Source organism: Gambusia affinis, linkage group LG13 (assembly GCF_019740435.1).
Source record: "Gambusia affinis linkage group LG13, SWU_Gaff_1.0, whole genome shotgun sequence".
In the NCBI taxonomy this organism is placed as follows: Eukaryota; Metazoa; Chordata; class Actinopteri; order Cyprinodontiformes; family Poeciliidae; genus Gambusia; species Gambusia affinis.
Window position 1 is genome coordinate 7,104,712 of NC_057880.1, and position 23,770 is coordinate 7,128,481.

At 38.2% G+C, this 23,770-nt stretch overlaps 2 protein-coding genes across 4 annotated transcripts; both read right to left on the bottom strand.

The window, feature by feature from the left end:
• Positions 1-478: 478 nt before the first annotated feature.
• Positions 479-13,532, bottom strand: LOC122842281 (cytochrome P450 3A40-like). The gene is made up of 13 exons (XM_044136014.1): positions 13,332-13,532; positions 13,142-13,235; positions 12,930-12,979; positions 12,591-12,690; positions 12,167-12,283; positions 10,803-10,888; positions 10,560-10,702; positions 10,339-10,463; positions 10,147-10,231; positions 8,768-8,928; positions 8,442-8,668; positions 1,890-2,052; positions 479-1,806 (listed from the first exon to the last, which is right to left on the bottom strand). The coding sequence occupies exons 1-13, from the start codon at positions 13,397-13,399 to the stop codon at positions 1,732-1,734; spliced, it is 1,494 nt and encodes a 497-aa protein (XP_043991949.1). The 5' UTR covers positions 13,400-13,532; the 3' UTR covers positions 479-1,731.
• Positions 13,533-14,511: 979 nt separating this feature from the next.
• Positions 14,512-22,939, bottom strand: LOC122842285 (cytochrome P450 3A19-like). 3 transcript variants are annotated; one of them, XM_044136017.1, is made up of 15 exons: positions 21,408-22,937; positions 21,091-21,157; positions 20,332-20,392; positions 19,972-20,141; positions 19,841-19,900; positions 19,691-19,753; positions 18,993-19,109; positions 18,294-18,379; positions 17,553-17,695; positions 17,319-17,473; positions 17,094-17,178; positions 15,473-15,633; positions 15,162-15,373; positions 14,870-15,032; positions 14,512-14,786 (listed from the first exon to the last, which is right to left on the bottom strand). In XM_044136017.1, exons 7-15 carry the CDS (start codon positions 19,083-19,085, stop codon positions 14,712-14,714), a joined length of 1,173 nt encoding a protein of 390 aa, XP_043991952.1. In that variant the 5' UTR covers positions 19,086-19,109; positions 19,691-19,753; positions 19,841-19,900; positions 19,972-20,141; positions 20,332-20,392; positions 21,091-21,157; positions 21,408-22,937; the 3' UTR covers positions 14,512-14,711. The 3 variants fall into 3 exon arrangements, with proteins under 3 accessions (XP_043991952.1, XP_043991953.1, XP_043991954.1); XM_044136018.1 differs by having other exon boundaries at positions 17,349-17,473; positions 19,972-20,392; positions 21,408-22,935; XM_044136019.1 differs by lacking the exon at positions 18,294-18,379 and having other exon boundaries at positions 19,972-20,392; positions 21,408-22,939.
• Between the last annotated feature and the right edge of the window lie 831 nt (positions 22,940-23,770).

The following is a 23,770-nucleotide window of genomic DNA, read 5'->3' on the forward strand; positions in this document are numbered from 1 at the left end:
TTACCTGCTGCAGGGCGAGAGCCGCTGACGTGCTGAAAGGACGTTTGTGTCGACCGACGTTTCTGACGAATCCTGTCCAGTTGTATCACGATTTTTATGAAATTCTGGACCCTTTTTGTTTTGTTTTTCCAGCTTTGTTTATTTTTCGACAAACTCAGGACTTTTAAAGGTTTTGTAGTTTGAACTTTTTTTCTTTTTTAACACGTTTTTTTGTTGGGGGTTCTAAGGCAGTAGATGCTCAGTTTTATATTCCACTCTTAAAAGAAGACTGACTTTTGTTTACTATCTGTACTTCTCTCTCTACCTAAAGGTGCAGGACTCTCTTTTCACAACTGATTAGCATCGAGCTAACCTCTGGGCCACATTTTCCTCCACCACACATAAATACTTGGACACCTTTACAAATGTAGCACTGTTTTAAAGTTATTGTCAAACATTATTTTTAAGAGGCTGGATTCCTTTCTTCTGTTTTTTCCCCCCCCCAAACTCAATCATTATAGTTTCCTTTGTTTTGGTGCTCTGGCACCCAGATGTAATTTGATTATTTTAGGTTTGTTATAAATAAAGATCAGTGTTACAGAAAAAAAGTTAAAGCAAAGGTATTTTGTCATAAAACCAGCAGCTGACTTGGTGTAATATGACTCCTGTTTTAACGATGACGCCACTTTGGCGCCCTCTGCTGGAAATCTTTTTAGAGCTACTGAGGTTTCCTGAAAAGCAATAACTAGTTAGGCTAAATTTTTACTAAACATGTTTATAACACAAGTTAAAATTATCCTTAAAAAAAAAAAAAACATTTGGCTGAAGTGTGATGTGATTAAAGATTTTCACCAACAACCTGTGAATGTTGTTACAACTGTTAACAACTCATATTTATGAGTTGTTAACATGAATGTGAAATTTCACACGAATTGTGGAATGTGAAATTTATTACAAAAGTAAAATTAGAATTTAGTGCACATCAGGAAACCCCAGAAAGCTGTTTAACAGTGATTTATTTTTATTTTTTTTCTCTTCCTCCCCCCAGAGATTTTAATACAACCCAACACAACTGGATCCTATCTGAATATTAAATAATACAGTTTATCACTGTTTTTTTATGTCATAATAGTTTAACTGACAATAAATTATACTTATTAAGTTGCAGAAAAAAAATACCAATAAAGCCTTGTTTTCATTCACATATGTAGATGAAATTAACCCGTCTCACTTTTTGTCTCTTTTGTTTCCAGCTCTGCTGAATCTTTTGGAAATTAAAAAAAGAGAGAGAGAGAGAGAAACTGTCCATCTGTTCACAAGCAGTTGTAGTTTTTGCTTTTTAGTTTGATCAAAATCTGGGGCCTATATGTTGACATAAAAGTTTTTAGTTTGCCAATCATTTTTCATCAGTAATTATTTTTGTTAAAATGTTTTTTAAAAAACTACACACAATGTCTTGCAGGAGTGCTAACACTCTTTAGCGTTAGCAACACCATGTGTAGCAGAAAGACAGCATTGGGACTGCTCAAAATGTCAAAAGAAAGGTTATTATTGCTATTTATTAATGTTTTTACATACTTGATGATGCCAGTGTTGGCACATGATTTTTTATAATTAGAAGTCCTCATTTATAATTCCAAGAATTGTTGATTATTTCAAACCATCGGGTTTTATGTAATTATTTTTAAGTCAAGCTAGTGTGGTGGAATTACGCAACATACTCAAACAAGTCAAAAATTAATAACTCTTCCATTATAGTTCTCTGGGAACAAACTTCAGCTTCACAGGCTTGATTGGTTGGAACTTCCAGTCAAACTGAATTGGGACCTGAAGACGGAAACAGATGGAAATGAAACGCTGACATGGCGGCAGAGCAGAACGACTGAATTATTGCAGGCTGTCGGTCTTACCAGGGTGTCTCTGCACGTTTCCAGAGAGTAATTCTGCAGGATGCGAACGATGAGCATCTTCATGACGAGGATCGCGTATCGCATCCCGACACAGTTCCGAGGGCCGAGTCCGAACGGCATGTAAGCGTACGGGTTCAGATCCTTCTCATTCTCCTTACTAAACCTGCAGGTACCAGATGAAGTGTCTGTTACATTTTATTTAAATTTTCTAATCCTCTTGCAAAAAATAGCAACTGCTTTTCCATTAACCCTAAAATTTGCGCAATTTGAAATCACAAAAATAAACTTGCTTAATAGAAACACGTAGGGGTGTATAATAATATCGATTCTATAATACTTATCGATTTTTCATCCATGAGTATCGATATGTTAAGGCATAGAAGTCCATAGGCTAATACCGTCTTTTTTTACATGTCTGGTTTGTGACAGTGTAGCAGCAAGACTCCGCTTCCCCCAGTCTCACTTACAACTTGTGCTTAAAGTGCACATTATAAACTATACAATCGTGTTATTAGGCCAAGTAAAACCGGAGTTATGCTAAAATAAGTAAACCATATTTTTCCGAACTCAGAGAGATGTCAAAAACCGGCTTTTCCGGTTATGTGAAAGGGAATGAGCTTCCAAACGTAAAAAACGAAACGCAACATTGGATTCCTTTGTTTTTGGAAATCCCAAATCTTCGATAAATTATTATGGGCTGTATTTTGTATTTTATTTTAACCGTGAAAGAGAAGAGGAACGGAGTAGCGGCAAAAGCAGTGAGATCGCGAAATTGATGCAAAGTTTGGATATCGGAGCGGTCGGTGGCATCTACTTTGTGATTCATTTGTAGCTTAGTGGTTTCTGTTCTGTATATAAAGGATGAACGCGCAGCAGGCAGTGGCGCTCTTTATTGCTACATTCCTAACTTTACCTGAATTTAATAAAGTCAGAAAACGGTTGTATCAGCTGACATGAACTTTGCATGTTCTCCACTTGATTACAGTGACTAGTAAAACTATAAGAACTAGTGAATTCTCCACTTTAAATGGCCTCTAGATGTTTTTCACCCTGTAGTGAAAGCTTATACAGAAGATGAATCATTCTTTTAAACCCATACTTGACTTATTTAGAAATGCTTGTTGGGGGTTTTCTGTTGAATCCACCCTTAGCTGGTGTTAAAATGATGCTCAAAACCTAACACAGCATGCCGTGTCAAACTTGTAACCAAACCCCGTTGTGTTAAATGACCCCGAGCTACTCTGGTTGGTATAATATCCAGCAGTGGGTGTGACAACAACCTGAAGGGGGGGTTACTTTAACCCAGCTGTTTTATGGGACGTTATCTCCTGGAGTTTGTTTTGATCTGTCCTTTGTTAAAACATTTCCAAAGTTAAAACATACTCAGATGGAGGGATTACTGTAATGAAGAGATGCCATTGGCTTGGCTTCCTAACACTGACAACGTTTTAATATTAAAAATGATCAACTGAACTCTATATTACTACAAATGAAATGAATTGAATTGTATGTAATTGGATTTGAATCTGATCACAGCTAAGCCAAAAAATATTAATACTCCTGGTAGATTTATGAATTTAAAGTAATACCCAGACGAAAAGTAGTTTTCTCACTGAGCCTGGAATGTCACCTTTCTGGTGGGGAGGGACCCTGAGCTGGTGTGTGAGGCTGAGTGTGTCTCATATGTACAGATTAGTAGAACTATTTCATACTGATTCGGAGTCAATAGGTCTCATGACCTAGAAGCTATTGAAGAAAAACACTAAATTATAACAAAAAAATAGGCTATAAATTTTAAAATGAGTTAAAATAGAATGAAAATGAGTGTGCTTCATCCATTCAGACTAGTAGAACTATTACACACTGATTTTTGAGTCAAGAGGTCACATGGCCTGGAGGCTATTGAAGAAAAACATTAAATTTTTTCAGTAATGAAATTATTTTAAAATATTGACTTAAAAATTTAATAATGGATAGTGTGTATCATGTAATAGCATGAATTACCACCTTTTTGTGTCAGTTGGTCACAAAGCAAGGCCTTTATTTACATTTGTGTGACTGGAGTGTTTGTTTCGGGAGTCTGCAATAAAGGTTTTTTAAAAAAGCTAAAAAAGAAAAAAGTTCTATCAGTGATAAGCTGCTGTGATCAGAGATGCAATGCAAAATATTTTTTATTGACTTTTCAAGTGAGATAGACCCTCATTGTTTAGTGTACTGCTGCAGGAACAGTGATGTCATGGGGACAAAGATCATGACATCACTCATGACATAGTGATGTCATAGACAATGACTTTGACATAGTCAGTGACCCTGTCTGTGTCAAAGTCATTGAGCTCCAAGCGTTCCAAGGTAGGATTGCTTTCTGTGATTATACGTTTGTAAAAGGATTGCTATCCTAAAACAAGACGAAAATGAGACGTTCAATACAAGAATGGGAGACCATGGAGGATGAATTAACTGACGATGATTCTCAATCCCAAAAGAACCTCATGAAAAATGGGGATGAAAGAGCCAGAGACACAACACGGCGATCCATCAGGCCAGAGGACAACCAGACAAAAAACTCTCCATCCAAGGAGAGAGTCCAACAAGCTGAAAAAGATTTACGGAAACAACAGAACACATATCAGCTGAAGAAGGACATTAAATTGCTGGAGGCTAAAAATGTTAAACTTTCCAACAACTTTAAAGGGATTTCCGAAAAATTTCTGGAAAGTGTAACTAGGATTGTTGAACTAGAAGGTCAGTTAAAAGACATGGAACAAGCTCTTGCAGAGAAGACACATTCTCTCACGGCTGAAACTGCACGGAGGCGCGACTTGTCTGACAAAGTGGCACGACTGAAGGGGTACAGAGATCGAGCCCATGATGCAGAAAAACTGGTGAAAGAACTTAAAGATGACAATCAAAGATTGAAAACACAGCTAGATGCGTCTCAGCTATCTAGAAATGAATCAGAGAGCCAGAAAGCCGAGCTTAAAATGCAGTCGGATATACTGAAAAATAAAGACGACACAATTGACCATTTTAAGATTATCTTGGATGAAAAGCAAATGATAATCGATGCTCTGAACGAGGAGATTAAAAAACTACGCAAAGAGACAGAAATGGAGGCAAAAAGAAATCGCCAGAATGAAGAAACATCAGTGAAGCGACTGAAGCGCAGAGATGATGAAAATCTGAGCCTACGAAGTAAAATCACGTCACTACAAAAGTCTTTGCATGATTTTGAGATGAAGATGTCAAAACAAGAGTCGACATACCAAGTCCTCCAGGAGAAATGTGAACGTGCTCAAACAGAAAAAGCAAACATACAAAAAAAATATCAAAGACTAAAAGTTTCTGCAGCAAATCTTCAGGAGGAGATTGTTGAAACCCAGACACTCCTGGAAAAGTCCAAGCAAGAGACAAATTTTTTTAAGGATCAAGTGGAGCAGGTCAAGATAAAACACGACACGACAGACAACAGCAAGGAAAATAAGATAAAATTTGAAAAGGACCTCCTGCGTACACCGGAAAATGACATGAAACTGAAAACGCAGAGAGAAGACGCTCTGACAAAAAGACAGAAGAGCCACAGAAGTTATTCTCAGTAATAACAATTGTAATGAAAATTGGAATACAGGCTTATATCATTTGTGAACAGAATGCAAGATCGTAGAACTAACTAAGGAAGTTCTGCGACTGAGCAGAAATTCAGAATGGTTCAAGAAACGTATTCTAAGGAGCAAAGGCTGGGGCTAAATGAGGAGAATGGAGATATTATACTTCTCCCAGACATGGACAAGAAAAGGGAAAAACTCACAATGCTTCGCACCGAGGACCGCAGACTTTTTTCTGTCGTCTAAGAGCTTTGATGGTGGTCTGAATCTCTCCTGACATGTGGGAAGATTTTTGACAGAGGGAGAATTTTATTGATTTTTCAAGAGGGGTGGTCGACCCTCATTATTTGGGGTGGGTCCTGCAGGACATATCAGGTTTTATGGGTAGATTTTGGTCAGGGGGACCATCGTATTGACTTTTAAAGAGTGTGGTCAATGCTTAGTGTTGGGGTGGGGGTCCTGCAGGATATTTGGGGTCCAATTGGACAATGTGGGTAAATTTTGGTAAGGAGCATTTTATTGATTTTTCAGGAGGGGTGGTCGACCCTCATTATTTGGGGTGGGTCCTGCAGGACATATCAGGTTTTATGGGTAGATTTTGATCAGGGGGACCATTGTATTGACTTTTAAAGAATGTGGTCAATTCTTAGTGTTGGGGTGGGGGTCCTGCAGGATATGTTGGGGTCCAATTGGACAATGTGGGTAGATTTTTGACAGGGGGACCATTTCATTGACTTTTCATATATATATATATATATATATATATAAATATAAATAAACAGTACAGACCAAAAGTTTGGACACCCCTTCTCATTGAATTCAATTGGAAAGTGTGTATATTGGTCATATATATATATATATATATATATATATATATATATATATATATATATATATATATATATATATATATATATATATATATATATATATGATATCATATATAATATATATGATATATATCATATAAGCTATGTTATCATATCATATATAAGCATATATATGCTTATATCATATATAATCATATATATGCGCTTATATTTGATATAAGCTCTGCTTTTTGTGTAATTCTTTTTTAAGTGTTCCCCATAAATCACACTGACTACAATGTCCCCTGTGGTAAATCTGGTCTAGAACCACCCTCTAAAGAAAACAGTAAAGACCATTATACAGACTTTTTCAACCAGCTAAAAGAGGCCAGACTTCATCCTCAAGTCAATTGCCATCTTTATTCAGATGACAATTTGCAATGCAAACTATTCTGCTTAGCAATTTTTTTCAATGGGCAATGCAGTACTTAATTTAGAATTATATTTGTGTTATATTTACGAATGGAAATTGTGTACAGCATGGGCTTTATTTATGTTAATATTATTTTGTAGTTGTTCAGTAGAAAATGTTGTATGTGTGCAAAATATTTAGGTAGATAATGGGTTAGTCTGATCCTGGTACTTAGCCTTGTTAATTACTCTTGTTTCTATTTTTGACGTTTGATTTAGTGAATGTTGTGTTGGTTTGTAATGAATTACCCAAATTTCTCTGGAGTCATTTAATAAGGTAAAACTAAAGAACAGCACAATTATTAATTTTTTAGCATCTTAATTTGGACCGATGATATTTTGTCAAAAAATTGTATACAAACAAATAATTGCCTTCATTTTTATGCTAATCTTATAAAACTATTTTGGTTGCAATATTTTTTTACATCAGTTTTAGAAATTTACAGTATATATTGTCATCCTAAATTATGAAAACCATTCGTTATGAATATTTGAGGGTTTCACAGCGAGCAAATTGACATTTTTCCTAAACAGATTTTGTTTTTCTGACTCGAGGTCCAAAACGCAGCCACAGGGTGTCCAAAAGAAAAACATAAGTGCAATCATTTGCTTATTGAGAACCTATAGAGGCTGATAATCTCCCCACTCAGCTCCTGGACCACTGTTGAAACCTTGAGTGTTATGTCAAATGCACATGAATTAAATGATAAAAACTAATTTTCTCACTGCATCTTTGATTCATTTTGCCAAGCTGTAGACTCTTAGTCTCAGTCCAGTCAGTCAGGTATTAATCAGTTTTCGCTTAATTAAATCCAAGTATATGTGGAACACAAAATGTCACTGAAATCACTCTGTCGCTCTAAAATCTTTCAGAAAATCATAAAAGTGCATTGAGTTGTATCGAACTGAATCGTTTTCCAAATGTGATGTATATTGTACCGTGATCAGAATATTGTATATCGTATTGCATCGTGAAATTATTGTATCACTACACCCCTAAAAATACAAAAAAATTAAATAATAAAAACATGGGGGGAACAAACTCAAAAGGAAAATAAAGATAAAGCCGAACAAAGAATAAAAAATAACATCTGACCGCTAATATTGTGACTATCAAGGAAATATAGACAATCACAGAATATGATGGCTCACAGATTGTGACCACACTGTAACTTATTTTACAATAAGAAACTCTATTAAATAACATGGTCACATCTGAGAAGAGCTGTGACCATCTCTATTTCCATAATAGTCCTCGCAGCATTGTAAAGCTCATAAAACGTTTTGTCATTCGAAACGGTGAATCCGTAACTCTTCTATAAAATCGCTAACTACAATTTCCCCAAAATGCCGCATACACAGCCAAAGCCGTTCCCATGTAGGTATAAGTAGCTTGTCGCTCTGATGGATGGTGGATGGTGAGCGGTAGCTGCCTAGCGCCATGGTTGAATTATGCTTCACGTAAGTGTTTACATCCGACTGCCAAGATTAACGACTTAAAGCGTGAACAAGCTTATTTACGTGTGGTTTTAAATTTGACTTCTTTTTTTGTTTTTTTTAATGGAAACAGGGCAGTTGGAAAATTGCGCTTTTTCAACATTAGCAGAACATCGACAACGTTTTGCGCACATTTGTGACGGAAACGCAGCTTGTGTTCTCTTTAAAAGTACCTCTCTGGTTTGAAGAGTTCGGGCGAACTCCAGTACCGTGGGTCCATGTGCACCAAATGCACTGGGATCCCAATTAACGTTCCCTCTGGGATGGTGATGCCATTAATCTCCATCGTCTTTTTGCATACCCTCTCGAGTCGCGGCGCAGAGGGGAGTATTCGCTGCGACTCCCACAACACCTGGTCCAGGTACTCCAGACTATTAAGGTCCTTGTAGGAGATGGAAGCCTGGATGCAGCAGAGCAAGGTGGATGTAAACAAACACCCCAAAACTCAGAGACTATCTAAAATAAGAAAAAAATAATAATAATTAAAGTGTTAGTCTACATTATTCTGTAGGCGGTCGTCAATTTCCTTCTGCAGCGTCCGCATGATATCAGGGTAGATGGCCAGGTTATAAAGGATGAACGACAGGGTTGTGCTGGTGGTCTCGAAGCCAGCGAAGATGAAAATCGTGGCCTGGGAAAGGATCTCGTGCTCAGTCAGACCTGCAACCAGAAACACTGGTGTGAGTTATTCACGTGCTTCAGATTACTTCTGCTCAATACACAACAAATGATGCCTTGATCCCCAACAAGTTCAAGAAGGGATAAAAGCCAAAAGGCATCGATTGACATTTATCAGTTTGACAAGTTTACGAAGCCATTTTCTAATTCCCCCAGTGAATCATCGTTCACCAATGGGGGAGAAACATGGAACATGGCAAACCTCCAAAGTGGGATAGTTACTGAAAAAGTGAGTCAATGATTCTTCATGAAGAGAGCTGCAGCTTCACTTGCCAGAGTTAAGGTAATGACGTTGTGGGGAAAAAAAAAACTGGGCAAAATGGCAGCCATGGGAGAGCTTCAAGACAAAAACTACTGCTGATCAAAAAATAGACAAAAGTAAAAATCTCTCCCACACCAAACAAATAAAAAAAACACAAGTTTGGACCTCTTTGTCAAGTGTGACAACAGCAAATAACTAACAGCACTTCAGAAGAATACCATAGCAACAGTCAGACATGGTGGAGGTAGTGTGATGATATGGGCTTAACTGTTGTTAATATTGTTTTAAAAAAACAAAGTACCACTGGCATATCTTTTTCCACTTGTAACAACACACGTGCTCTAAGTTTAAAAATCTTCCAGTAGTGATTTAAAAGAAGCCCCTATATCTTGCTGAAAAATTATTTTTAAGTTATTGCACTCGAAATAAGACAAAACTCAGATTTTTGCACTAGAAACTTGCCAAAAAAAAATAAAAATACTTGGTAAGATTTTGGCTGAAATTTAAATTCAGCCTGTTGGGATCTGTGTTTTTCTCTGTGTTTTTGAGTTCTCTGTGTGTTTATTTTGAGTTTTTCTGGGTTTCTGAGTCTCTGTGTTGTCCTGTCTCCCCTGGATTGTTTCCCAGGTGTGTCTCGTTTCCGTGATTACCCTCTGTGTATTGAACCCCACCTGTGTCCTTAGTCCCTCGTTGTCTATCCATCTTTGTCCATTCATTGCCTCCAGTTGCTACCGGTGCTGAGCCCTGGCTTTCTGCTCTGCCATACTGCCTGGTTGTTGGACTTTTGTGGACTATTCTATACAATAAATCATCATTTTCTCTCCTCTACCTGGGTCTGCTGCGTTTCCCTCACCACTTCCACCAACACACTTCATGACACAGCCCTTTTCTGTAGCTTAAATTTCAGCCCCGGTCATTCACAGCCAGTGAAAACAGACCTTTAGTTGGTTGCTCATGTTCGCTCTTTATGTCGCTTTCTGGGATCTCACTCTGAATCATCACTTGCAGGAAGTCTCCACGAGTCTGGATTTACATAGAACACATTTACCTACACGTACGAATGTTTAGTTCTTGTTTTTTTTGTTTGTTTTTTTTAACCATAGGCGATATGTCAGCAAATCAACACTTACCGATACCTCTGCATTATGTTGATCTTTAAATTTCTTAATGATGTCGCTAAAAAAGTTCAAACTGGATGAGGATAACATCTCAACCTTGAAGAGCTTCAGCAGGTAACGAGCAAGAGGAAAGATTGCTAAAAAGACACACAGTTGTCAAATGAAAATAGACAGTGTGTTCTACTCGTATTAAATGACATGCTCACCAACAAAGAGGAAAGAGGGTGGCTTACCAGAGAGCAAAAATGGCAAGAAGTTGATTTTCATAACCTTCTCCATGTGAACTTTAACAGGGTCATTGGGGTTGTTGATGGAGTCCGTCTCCACGCTGAAGGAGGCGCTGGTCACCACGTCCAAACTGTATGGCGAAACGAGTCTGAAAAGAAAGACAGAAATAAGTAAAGGGGTTGTGCTGTTGCACCTTTGTGGATGAACAGTTCAAAATCAGAGGGAACACAACGGATCAAAGCACTTACTGCTTGACAAGAACGGGCTCATCCAGGTTCATTTTTCCCAGCTTCACAATGAGTCGATCTGCGTAGCGAGCAACCAAGGGAAAAACCTTCAGATAAAAAAAAACAGAGTTAAAACTGTATCTTACCTTGAAGTGCTACACCTGGTTGTTTCTGTCACTACTTAAACCTCTGCAGAATGTGAATGTAGCCAGCAGGTGGCGCCCTTTGTGAGCTTTGAAAACAAAATTCATTCAGTAAAGGTTCTCTTATCAAGCAGGAAAAAAATAAAAAAGAGTTTCTTGTTTGGCTTGGAGAATTGGAGAGAAGTTCAATCCTAAACTGATGACTTGCAAGTTTCACACCACGCAGCACCTGCAGCTTGTTATCTGTCATTAAGCACAGTTTGAAGATAATGTAGTCAACTGGGTCAAAGAGTAAAACATGTGACTTTGTGTTTACTCAAAACGACCATTTAGATTTACACAGATCTTCTACAAAAGGCGACACAGCAACTTTACATACAACAGGTGGCGCTACAGCTCAATTTTGCAAAACTCGCTGAATATTCATATATGGATCATTTAAGTCCAGATCTGGGCAAATATCCTTCATGACCAGTCTGGAGATCGGACAACGTTTAAATGAGTCTTCATCAAACGTCGTTAAATCCATATTCAATTACCTCCACCTCGAATGAAGAGAAAAGGTGTTTCTGATTTAATCTGTTGCTATTCATGTGACATTTGTAGTTTTCATGTTTTTCTTACTTGTTGTCATGTCTCCAAGTTATCCACCCTATAAACACGCAAAAAAAAAACAAAAAAAAAAAACACAATGGAAACTGCAGCTGTAGTACAAAATGACTTCCTTCCTCCCTGTTGCAGACTTTTTCACGACACACAGAAGTGGATAAAATTTCTTTTTTCTCATTAAAATGTGTGAAATGTTGAAAGACTTAAAAAAAAAAAAAACAACCTCAATTGTGCATTGTGGAACTTTTTTCTTTCATTGCCATTAAAACGCCTGTATTTTGACAAGTCTTAATGCATTTGTCAAATTTGAAAACTTATGTGTACACTTACCAATACTTGATAAAAAAAATAGTACTCAAGTAAAAGTTAAAAGTGCAGCGTTGTGAAACTACTCCTAAAAGTATAAAAAAGTTAGTTAACTAGTTACTGTCCGCCTTTTCTTGAAGGAGTAGTAGAAACTGTCCCCGGTAGAATATCATATTCCATTTTTATCGTTCACTTTGATCTTTTTTTTTTTTAAGGTAAATACATTAGTTTCAGTCTATTTCCATTAATGTTATTAATATAAACCACAGTAGTGCCATTAAAGAAATATAGAAAAACTAACAGTAGAAGTTGGTTAACAGTCTCGACCTGCTTAAGTCTTCCGCTGGTGAAACATGGAGATATGGTGCTGCGAATTCGTTTCCACCTTTCATCCTTCACTGCTGTGATGGCATCATACAGAGGTCCACTGTCCTCAAAGACAATCTGGAAACGGACAAAACAGCAGGACATGCTTAGACTTTACACAGACGGGACAGACGTCCTTTTTCATTCAAAAACAATTAATCTCCTTTCTTAAGAATACAAGCTCTTTGTGGTTAAAGAGTGCAGCGGGGACATTTAAGACGTTCAGGTTTCACTGTTACACTCCCTGAAAGTGTAGTATTCTCAGTGAAACAAAGCCTTACTTCCTCTTGCATCAGATGTGGGAGTGTACAGAATTGTTTTGGATGTAATCCAATCCAACAGCTGCCAAATTAAATTATTTCCACACCGTAAATAATTATCTCACCCTGCGGTTTGTAAATGCAGTGTAGCACTCCTTCACCAAAATGGCTTTTATCATCTCGGGGTCAGCCACGATCAACGCTGGGGTTCGCCCCTCAAACAAACTGAAAAAAGAAGGAATATTACAGAAACTACGGGCTGCGTAAAGTTGTATCAGTATGAATTGACAACAAAATACCGTAAAACAGCTTTAACGTTAACATTAAAATAGCTTAATTATTCTAGAATGTCAACTTAGCTAAAGCATTAATAAAAAGGTTTGGCTTTTGTTTGCATATTTTTGCTAACTATTTACTGAAATAAGAGTCTGAGTGGAAGCAGTAGCAGTTCTTCTTCAACTCACCCCCAGACATCCCCATACTTGGACCTGTTGTCACGGTCAAACTGAAGTCCCTAAAGGAGTCACAGAAACATTCAACAGGAGCCAAAATGGCTGACAATAAAACATATTCGCCTTCGGTGAAAAAGAGACATATCGTCGTTAAAAAAATAAAAAATAAAAAAAAAATAAATAAAAAAAAATAGTCGTCTCGGTGCGCTTAGGTGCGCTATTACCTTTCTGATACCGTACAGGTTTCCAATAAAAGGCAGGGGCCTCGGTCCAGATACGCCAACCTTTTTGAAAAATCTGTATGGCCAGATTCCATACCTTATGTTCAAAAAGAGAAAGAAAGACGCGATGTCGTAAGATTTCTTTTTTGTACATGATTAACAACATAAGAGCAGCAATAGTACAAATACTCACAGTAATAACAGAGTGACAACAAGAGCCACTAAAGTCCATGTAGTCGCGGAAAACAGCAGAAAATCCATTTCCCCTCTTCTGTATTACTGAAACCTGGGAAATGCTGTCAACTGGTTCTTTAGAAAGAGATTTTTTGTCGGGAAAGGTTGTTTAGAGCAGGAAGTTATCATAATGTGTCGTGTTTCAAGACTCCTCCCCGTACATCCAGGCTTTTAAATATGGAGTTCCATTTGTATCAAAAATAAGCAGAAGTCACACGTGTATGAAATAAGAATCTCTCAGTGAAATTTAAACTACGTCCAATTCTGTTTTAAAGATTTTGAGATAAGATATTAAACCCGGTTGCTTTGAGATCACATACCCTTCTTGCTGCAGGGTAAAGCAATGGGAGTCTCGGATGTTTTCACGGATCAGAATAATTTGGCTCAGCTCACCAAAAAGACCCATCTCTTTCAGCTCTCAAACGGTCTCTTTATTTATAGGTATTAAGACCATCTTTTTGCCATGAACATGTATAAACATAAGCAGTGACAGCAATTTACTTAAAAAAATATAAAATTATGTAAATTGTGGGTTTGTTTTGTTCATTTTTCGTCCGAGCATTCACCTGAAGGAAACAGCACACAGAACCGACTCTGTCTTCTCCAACACATCCCTCCAAGCTTTAGCTAGTTTATAGCCAAAACAATAACGAAGGCAAGTGAGTTGTTTCTACTTTTTATTCATTTATGCATATTTTTCTTCACGCCCTTTACCGTAATAACCATATTACCCGTGAAATAATAATTGCCATAGCTAAGCAGACCATAAAAGAACTAACAATCTAGAAACAAAATATGTTGCCATTAAAGATAAAAATCCAGTGGTTTATTTTTAGATTGCCAACTTTAGAGTGGTGGCATAAATAAGTATGAATTTCCACAATCAGATTGGGAAAAAATACAGAGGACTGAAGAGACAAATATTACTTGCTGTGTATTTTAGTTTGTGACATCACAAGAAGAATAACAATAAAGTAGATAGAGCTCCTGCCCTATCTGGATTTTTTTTTTTTACACTGCTGAATGAACAAGATTTATACCTGAACAAATTGTAACTCAGCATATTTCCAACTGGCAGCAGCAATGAAAATGAACTGCTTGATCAGGTAGGTGAAGACAAAAACACCAGTAAAAGTTTCTGCAGGTAAACAATCTGTTTATTGTTGATGTCAGGTAAAAATAGGGACTAAAGACAATATAAGAATAAATTGAAATAATTACACATTCAAATTGATCAGTGTTAAACAGTACAGAACTTTGCACAGGAAGAATAATCCTACAGGCCCATCAAAAATAAATTATATTTGACGAGAAGGCCAGAGGTTTGAAGTAATTAGAATTATAGTTCTCTGGGAACAAACTTCAGCTTCACAGGCTTGATTGGTTGGAACTTCCAGTCAAACTGAATTGGGACCTGAAGACGGAAACAGATGGAAATGAAACGCTGACATGGCGGCAGAGCAGAACGACTGAATTATTGCAGGCTGTCGGTCTTACCAGGGTGTCTCTGCACGTTTCCAGAGAATAATTCTGCAGGATGCGAACGATGAGCATCTTCATGACGAGGATCGCGTATCGCATCCCGACACAGTTCCGAGGGCCGAGTCCGAACGGCATGTAAGCGTACGGGTTCAGATCCTTCTCATTCTCCTTACTAAACCTGCAGGCACCAGATTAAAGTTTCCAGTTAAGAAGTTGAAATTGAAAAAAGAAAAATCAGCAATTCAGCTTTGTGAAAATAGCTTTCTTTCTCAGATACCAGTACCAATCCCTGTGTTCTGTTTCTTACCTCTCTGGTTTGAAGCTTTCGGGCGAGCTCCAGTACCGTGGGTCCATGTGCAACAAATGCACTGGAATCTCTGGGATGGTGACACCGTTAAGCTGCATCGTTTTTTTGCATGTCCTCTCAAGTCGAGGCGCGGTGGGAATCATCCGCTGCGACTCACAAAACACCTGGTCCAGGTACTCCAGACTGTTCAGGTCCTCGTAGGAAATGGGAGCCTGGATCCGTCAAAGAAAGTTGAACGTAAATAAGGAAGGCATGCACAAAAATGCTAGCATCTGCTGGATTCAAAAAGCCAATATGCCACCATAAATTACATTTTTCTTTATTCGGCCGTCGATTTCTTTTTGCAGTGTCCGCATGACATCAGGATTTGTGGCCAGATTGTAAAGGGTGTAAGACAGAGTGGTGCTGGTCGTCTTGTAGCCACCGAAGATGAACGTCAGAGCCTGGGAAAGAATCTCGTGCTCAGTCAAACCTGCAACAAGGAACATTGACGCACCTTAATAAAACATGACTTCATCATAAAGTTTATATCAGCAACTCAATTAAAAATATAACTTTTTTGAATTAATATGTTGAAGTGTTTGTGTAGTACACATGTGATGCTTTGTGCAGTTTTATTTTGTTTTGTTTTAGATAGATAGTAATTTACTGATATGTGTTTTATTTAAAGTGTTCCTACTGTTTGGTATTTTTACCATAATCAATACCATGCATAGACCGTAACAAAAACAACACAAGCACTATTAGAGGGGAAACTAGTTTGTTTTCTTTTCTGCACCAGTAACATTTTTTTTCTTTTATCTACCGTACATGTATTTATAGTCACACTTATAGTTTTTCCAGATTTTTTCGGCGTACTCCGGGCAACAACATTCTGTACATCTAAGTATATTAGTTTACAGAACTAAAGCATTGCCCTACATAAAAACAAGATGGTTTTCTTGGACATTGACAATTTTACTCCTATATATTACTGGTTGGGGGCTGCACAGTGGCGCAGTTGGTAGAGCTGTTGCCTTGCAGCAAGAAGGTCTTGGGTTCGATTCCCAGCCCAGGGTCTTTCTGCATGGAGTTTGCATGTTCTCCCTGTGCATGGTGGGTTCTCTCCGGGTTCTCTGGCTTCCTCCCACAGTCCAAAACATGACTGAATAATTGGTCTCTCTAAATTCTCCCTAGGTGTGTGTGTGTGTGTGTGTGTGTGTGAATGGTTTTTTTGTCCTGCGACAGACTGGCGACCTGTCCAGGGTGACCCCTCCTCTCGCCCGGAACGTAGCTGGAAATAGACACCAGCAACCCCCCCGACCCCACTAGGGACAAGGAGGTTATAAAATGGATGGATAGATGGATATTTCTGCTTGTAGGTAGTGTCTCCTGGAAACTTTCCGGTGAATTTGAGTCCATCTTCAGTCTGAAATGATCCTGCTAACTCATCTGTATTAATACAAGACTTTATTGCAGCACCACTTCCTCTTTGCTAGTGTCTGAGTCAAAATGGAGCTCTGTATCTGATGGTCAGCTGGTATATCTTGTTCAGTGCAGGTTGACGTTCGGCCTCCCATGTGTCTGAGACTAAAACACTTTGTATTTCTCCGGCATTTAAAAGAAATAATCATTCTACATTTCCAGCGTAGAAAGATGACATTTTAGAGTTGATGAATCACTGTTACATCTGACTCTGAGAGAAATCTATGATTATTTGTATTGCACTGAAACTAGTTAATCATTACTGGTATTATTACATTAACGACCATAAACTGCACCAACGTCTGTCAATTATTTCCCTTCTCCTCGTTTGTCATATTATCCTTTGAAATTTGCTGTAGATTGGACCTGTGAACTCACGTTGCTCATTCTTTAACATGGAAGACTTTAAAAGATTTGATAAAAATCGTTTTAATGTAAAGTAAGACTTTGTTTCTGTGACTTTCAGACCTTTACTGGGTTGCTCATGTTCGCTCTTTATGTCGGATTCTGGGATCTCACTCCGGATCATCACCTGCAGGAAGTCTCCCTGAGTCTGGATCGGAAACAGAAATGACTGAAAGCTTCGCATAAAAAAGTTAGTAAGCCATTTTAGCTTTTTCAGAGTGTGTTCGTATGAGCGAACAGCTCGGACTATTTTATTATCTTCATTTGACTCAGAACTAAACCAATCACCTTTCTAAAACTTGTCAAGTCAACACTCACCGAATCCTCTGTGATGTGCTGGTCTTTAAATCTCTTAATGATGTCGTAGAAAAAGTCCACGCTGGACTTGGGCATGAGCTCGACTTTGAAGAGTTTCAGCAGGTGACGACCAAAGGGAAACACAGCTAAGAAGGCAAAATGAAACTGGTAAATTAAAAAAAATCGTACCACACGCAATGCCTAGCAAACAACGAGTCGACGTACCCATAAAGAGAAAAGGCCAAAACCTGAAGTTCATGATCTTCTGCATTTGAGTATGAACTGGGTCCTTGGGGTTGTTGATGGAGTCGATCTCCACGCTGAAGGAAGCGCTGGTCACCACGTCCAAACTGAACGGTGCAACCAGTCTGAGAGGGGGGAAAATAAAAAGCCAAAAGGTAGGTGTTAGAAAAAATGATCTAGGTTCATTTACTTATGAGTTTAAGGTAATGTTTTCATATTATTATTTTGTGTGTTTGTTTGACGTCTTTCTTTTGTGGTACATCATTAACTGTTTTTAGGATGTTTGCCTGGAGGCTAGAAACATTTACACATTCCTGTGTCCTCAGCTGCTGTGGTCATTGGCTGATTGTTTTATTAGCTTCCTGTGAAACTGATTGGTAATGGTCAGCCTCGTGTCCTTGTAAGGGCATGTCCACAGAAGGTTCCAGATCATCCTGTAGTTAAGGTCTTTTGATCCATTGTGTGAAAAAGCCAACCTCCTTCTTTGTAATCAGAATAAAAGGCAGTTGGGGACTGAGAGCAGACGGAGTTGACCACAGACAGTGTTTGACGGCGGTTCTCCGCGTCTGGCTCAACTTCCCTTTTCTGCAGAAAAGCAATTAGTGTTTTTGGTTGATTCCTTGCAAGTTGGGAACTAAAATAGACCCAACAGTAGGGGCTTGCATGTTTATTTAAAATAAATTAAAATGTCCGTAATCTGACAATATAACAGATGCAACATACTGCTTGACATTAATGGACTCGTTCAAATCCGTTTGTCCAAGTTTTTGCATGAATCTGTCTGCAAATTTAACAACCAAAGGGAAAACCTGGAAGAAAGAGACACAAATTAATGAGTGAGGCTCTGTATGTTTTGTCTATTGTTACAGAAAACACCTTAATTGTTTTATGATCGATTTAAAACAATTATAGTCCTTAGGGCACACTGCCCAGCATGTTTTTGATGCTTTGAACCCACTTGATTCAGATTATTGCAGATCAGCAAAAGCCTGTTAATCAGCCATCAGCTGAAATAATTTGCGCCGAAGCAGGAAAACGTCTAAAACACACAGAGCAGTGAGTCTTGAGGACCAGCGTCGGACAAACACTGATCTGAGAAATAGCTTGACATCTGTGTTCAAGATATTTCTCATTCATATGTTGATATCTTAAAGGAATTTTGACAGTGAAAATTTCATCTAGTTCTGCCAAATCAATATTTGCTTTCAAGATATCTGCAGTTTAATTTGTAATATAATTTTTTTTTAAAAAACAAACAAAAAAAAAACAGGTATTAAATTCTTTATTATGGAAATTTAAACAAAAGACTTGAAACCCCGAGGAAAGCGTTAACACATTTAGTAATGGGTGATTAAATGAGTTATGTTCGGGGGGAAAGCACAGGTTGAGAATTGATTTACGAGCAGCGTTGTAGATCCTGACCTGCTTAAGTCTTCCACTGGTGAAACATGGAGATATTGTGGCGCGAATTCGTTTCCACCTTTCATCCTTCACTGCTGTGATGGCATCTTCCATAGGGCCGCCGTCTCCGATTATAATCTGTAAACGAACGAAGCCTCTGCTCAGCTCTGGCAGTTCTCCGATCTCATGACTCTTTTCTGCTGTAGCCTTTTATGCGTCACCACACTTTACTTAGATGGATTAATTATTCCAGTTTCAGCTGACGATGCAGATTCTGGACATTGTATAAACTTAATCAAAAACTAGCCCCAAAATGTTGTTGTTATTTTTTTAAAACTCCAGAATCCTTTTAACTGACTGGACTAAATGAGAAATGTGTCTTTTTGGTTTCAGATTTGTCATTCATGTCACCTGACTGCTAACAGCCTTCCCATTTTCCCCTGTGTGCCAAAAAGCTTTAACAATATCAGTAGCGGGGTTTTCCCCTAAAACATGCAGGCAGGGGGGCCTGAGGACTGGAATTGGGCAACACTGATCTAAGTGAAAGATGAATGCAAGTCCAAATATCATCAAAACTGCTTCAAGCCTTTTAATTCTTCTATCCTGATTTTCTTTCGGACTTAAAAAAATAAGCATAGAACAAAAGTACACTGTGAATGGACATAATACAAATTACATGATTTAAAACTACAAAGTGATGAACTTTAGCTACAGCTTACCTCACATTTTGCCTCTCACCAACTTTTTTCTGCTCTCTCTCCTTTTGTTGTTCTTCTCTGGACCTTTTAAAAAGGACAAATTGAAGGTTTTCTTAAAAAACTGACAGATGTGTAACATGACGTGGTACAGAGCACCGTTATTGTTCTGACCTCACAGGGAAGTTTCTCAAGAGAGAGACACCACCATCTTCGTATTGTCATCATATCATCCTGTGGACATCACAGGTTCACATTTAATGAAATCTCCAACAGAAAGTATAGACTCTCATCTGTTTCCTTACCTCACTGAAATCACACGATGCTCCGAATTACAAAGTACAGTGTACACTGTTGAGAAAAATGTGATTATTACATCTATAAAGACCATACAACAATATGGTGGGTGGAAGCGGATGTTACCATGACTACAAACATTAAAACAGTTGCTGGACGGTCCTTGTTCAGACAATCCCTGTGGTGTTTAAGAGAAAATTCAAGAAGGGGGAAGAAAATTAATGTGTCATTATTATAACAATTAAATTGAGGTAAAGGACAACAGCCTTACCCACAGTGTTGATTATAAACATTTAAAGCAGGAATGGTTGGAAATAAGCAGTCTGGTAGCTCTAAAGAACCACAAGTGTCCCATCAGAACATCTCACCTTAACATCATTACAGAACAGATTTTTTCCAGGTCCAGATGACATCTGAAGACAGACTTCTCTGATGATACAAAGTTTTTAAGTTAAAAATTATCAAGGGCATATTTCACAACATAAAAATTACAAACATGTATGAGAATGAAAGACAGAGGTGAGACAACATCTACATACATTGGAGATATGTTTAAACAAGACGTGGTTCATTCCCACTTAAAACAGAGCATGGACACAACGTAACAGCTACTAACATAAAAGAAAAAGGTTTTTACACATCAGGAAATATACAAATGATTGGTAGAAAAAAAGGCATGTTTGAATTAATCACTGTATATTCTTTAACATTATTGTTACTGTTTTGTAGGATTTAATAATTAATTTTAAAACTCACAATGGCTTCCAGATACCAAATATATATTCTGGAAAAAATTAATTGAAATTGTAAAAGTGATCTTGCTCAAGCAGCCAATGGCAGGTGTTAACTAATTAGATTTACTCAATTACTCTGCAACTTTTGACAAAATAAAAAAATGAATTGATTAAAATTAGGACTATTTTTCCATGTTATACTCTTGAGTAAATTTTGTTGATATGCAACCTAATGCAAGTAACTTAACTGAATGAAGAACACATATTAATCCATAAAGAAATAAAACACGATACACAGATAAATGTTTATGTTGTTTCTTCTAACCTTAAACACTAGAAAACTGGTAAGTATGTAAAAATTTTTTTATATTTTTCAAGTGTAGTTTTACATACATTTATTGTTCATGCAATACGGGAGAATCTCCTCTCCGTTCCAAATGATGCAAATGGATAGGTGGATCTGTATAATAAAAATAAAAAACAAAGTTTGAGTATAAAATACATTTCTCAACTAAACATGTTATCTACTTTACTATTTTTATCTAATGTTGCCCTGCAGGATAATAATTAGCTATGCTACATGCTAAAATTAGCCTTCCCCGTATGAATTACAAATTTCACTAGTTTACAGCTGTTAATTATATTTTCAACCTAATCTAGAAAAGCGTATTGATTTACTATGTGAAAAAATTTTAAGAAGGTAAAATTACCTTTTCTTGACTTTGTGGGTTTTGTTGATCGTGTGCCGAACACCAGTGGAAGAACCTCTTAAACTTCTTTCTTTCTTCTTCGTTTCCTCTTAACCCCGCGTCTTTAAGGTATTTATACTAGTGATTATGAAAACAGCGCCCCCTTCATTTCCGGAATGCAATAGTCCCATTTCCACATAAGGTATGGGACTAACGGAAAAGTCCGTCCCCGCCCCTTTCTGTTTGCTGCAGCGAGGTCCTTCTCAGCACTTCAGGCAGCCATTTCTCCAAAAATGCACACATGTCAGAACCTTCAGTCCCCTCAGGGAGACCGATAAGACGGAGGTTGGAACGGCGACGACGATTTTCCAGGTCGTCTATCTTAGTTGCAGAGCTTCAATGGTAGTTTTCGTAGCAGTGTTATCGACTTGCAGGGAAGCAACAGAATCCTCGTTAGCGCTGATTCTGTCCTCCGCTTGAGCGGCAGCAATTCTTATATCCGATTGCACCCCCTGGATAGCCGTCAGCAGGCTATCAAATGTCTTCCCAAAGTCATCTTTCATCGACTTAATAGCCGCCACGAGGTCATTGGTGCTGCCTGCTTCGATGGCAGCCAGACCATTTCCATCTGTGACTGCGGATTCGTTGTTGACGAGAGGCATATCCGAAGAGTCACTGCCAACTGGGGGAGAAGCTGCCCCGTCGCTGTAGGCCGTGCTAGTGCTAGCTAGCCTGCTACTCCTTGACTGTTGCGCTGGGCTCAACATAGACGTTATTAAAACCTTTTTAGAGTTTGGTTTTGTGTTCTTTGGTGCCATCTGGTCAGCGATAACTAGTACAGTTAACTAAAGAGGCAAGAAGCAAAAAAAATAAAATAAATACAGATTGTTTAGTATTTAGAAGAAAATTGGACATGACCGGAAGTCCTCGCGTATTTTTTTATTGAAGGCCGTGTCTCCCTGGCTTTTGTTACGGCTGAGCCGGGTCGTAACAAAATGGGGGCTCGTCATTAGTTGAACCCGGTTGCACTTGAATAGTTTGTTGTTTTTGGTTCGATTTTGGTTTCTGGATTTTTTTCTTCTCTGTTTAAATGTCCACTGTTGGGTCGAGACACGGCTGGGAGTTATTTTGTGATTTTTGGATGGCGCTTCATTAATTTAATTTTTTATTTTATTTTTCTCTTCTGTAAATAGTGTGTTGAGTGTTGATTGTGTGCACCTGTTTGCAGCTTTGGTCCCCTGATAGGCGATAGAGGTGTGGCTCCTTTGGACTTCATCTGGTCGTTGTCTTTGTAGTGTTGCTTCTAGGTGGTTCGTGTTAACTGTTTACAGTTATCTCGGGAGCACGTTCGTGGGATTCTAGTCAGGGGATCTGTATAGATTTCTTTTCTGGCCCGCTGGTTTAAGGTGCATAACAACCCGCCGCCAAAAAGCGTGAAGACTAGGGATCAGTTGTTTGTTAGGTAAGTTTTGCATATAGACAAGGGTAGTGGGGGTTCCTCATTCTGACTATTGTGTACACGATTTAGCGCTTTTCCCTGATTATTGTTTGACTTCTGTTATTATAAGTGATCATGACTTCTCTCTGGGTTTTTTGATTCTCCCTCAGAGGAGTTTTTGGAAGATTGCTCAAAAGAGCAGTTATTCGAGATTGGGAAACACTACGGTGTGGAAATTGATGGCTGACGGTCTAAAGAGAACGTGAAGTCCATTTTGGTTGCAAATTTAGTTGAAAAGGACGTGTTGCACAGATCAGTTGGTGAAACTACTTCATCTAAGTCTGCTGTTTTACCCACTGGTTTGACATTTGAGCAGCATAGGGAATTACTGTTCTTACAGTTTGAGCACGATAAATTCAAAATGAAAGCACAACTGGAGGCAGAGCATACTAGGTTGGAGATCGAAAGAACACGGTTAGATTTGGCTAAACAGGGTGTCGCGTCTGGAGTCTCTCGTTCTCCTTCAGTTGCTTTGGATGGTGCTTATATGGAATTTGATGTTATTGGTAATTTACGTTTATTGGCAAAATTTAATTAACTTGATCCAGATTCATTTTTTGTCACTTTTGAGCGTGTGGCTGAGGCGCGCAGACGGTCTGATTCTGCACGTGTGCTATTATTGCAGTGTGTGCTTGTGGGGCGTGCTCAAGAAGTTTTTTCTATGTTGTCTGACTCTGATTGCCATGATTATGCTAAGGTGAAAGCTGCTGTTTTAAAAACTTATGAGTTAGTGCCTGAGGTGCATATCGGCAGAGGTTTAGGAGTTGTAGGAAAAACTCTGAGCAGAGTTATCTGGAATTTGCCAGAGATATTAAAATGCATTTTATGCGATGGTGCGCGGCCGCAAAAGTTAAAACCTTTGAGCAGCTATGTGAACTTGTTGTTT

Coding starts and splice junctions, on each gene's coding strand:
- LOC122842281 (XM_044136014.1), bottom strand. CDS start 13,399: ATGGATTTTCTGCTGTTTTCCGCGACTACATGGACTTTAGTGGCTCTT. Junction 13,236..13,331: donor GTTGTCACTCTGTTATTACT/GTGAGTATTTGT, acceptor TTTGAACATAAG/GTATGGAATCTGGCCATACA. Junction 8,669..8,767: donor ACGACCGCCTACAGAATAAT/GTAGACTAACAC, acceptor TGCTGCATCCAG/GCTTCCATCTCCTACAAGGA.
- LOC122842285 (XM_044136017.1), bottom strand. CDS start 19,085: ATGGAAGATGCCATCACAGCAGTGAAGGATGAAAGGTGGAAACGAATT. Junction 17,696..18,293: donor GAGTCCATTAATGTCAAGCA/GTATGTTGCATC, acceptor CCCCCCTCTCAG/ACTGGTTGCACCGTTCAGTT. Junction 17,179..17,318: donor ACTTGACAAGTTTTAGAAAG/GTGATTGGTTTA, acceptor TTTCCGATCCAG/ACTCAGGGAGACTTCCTGCA.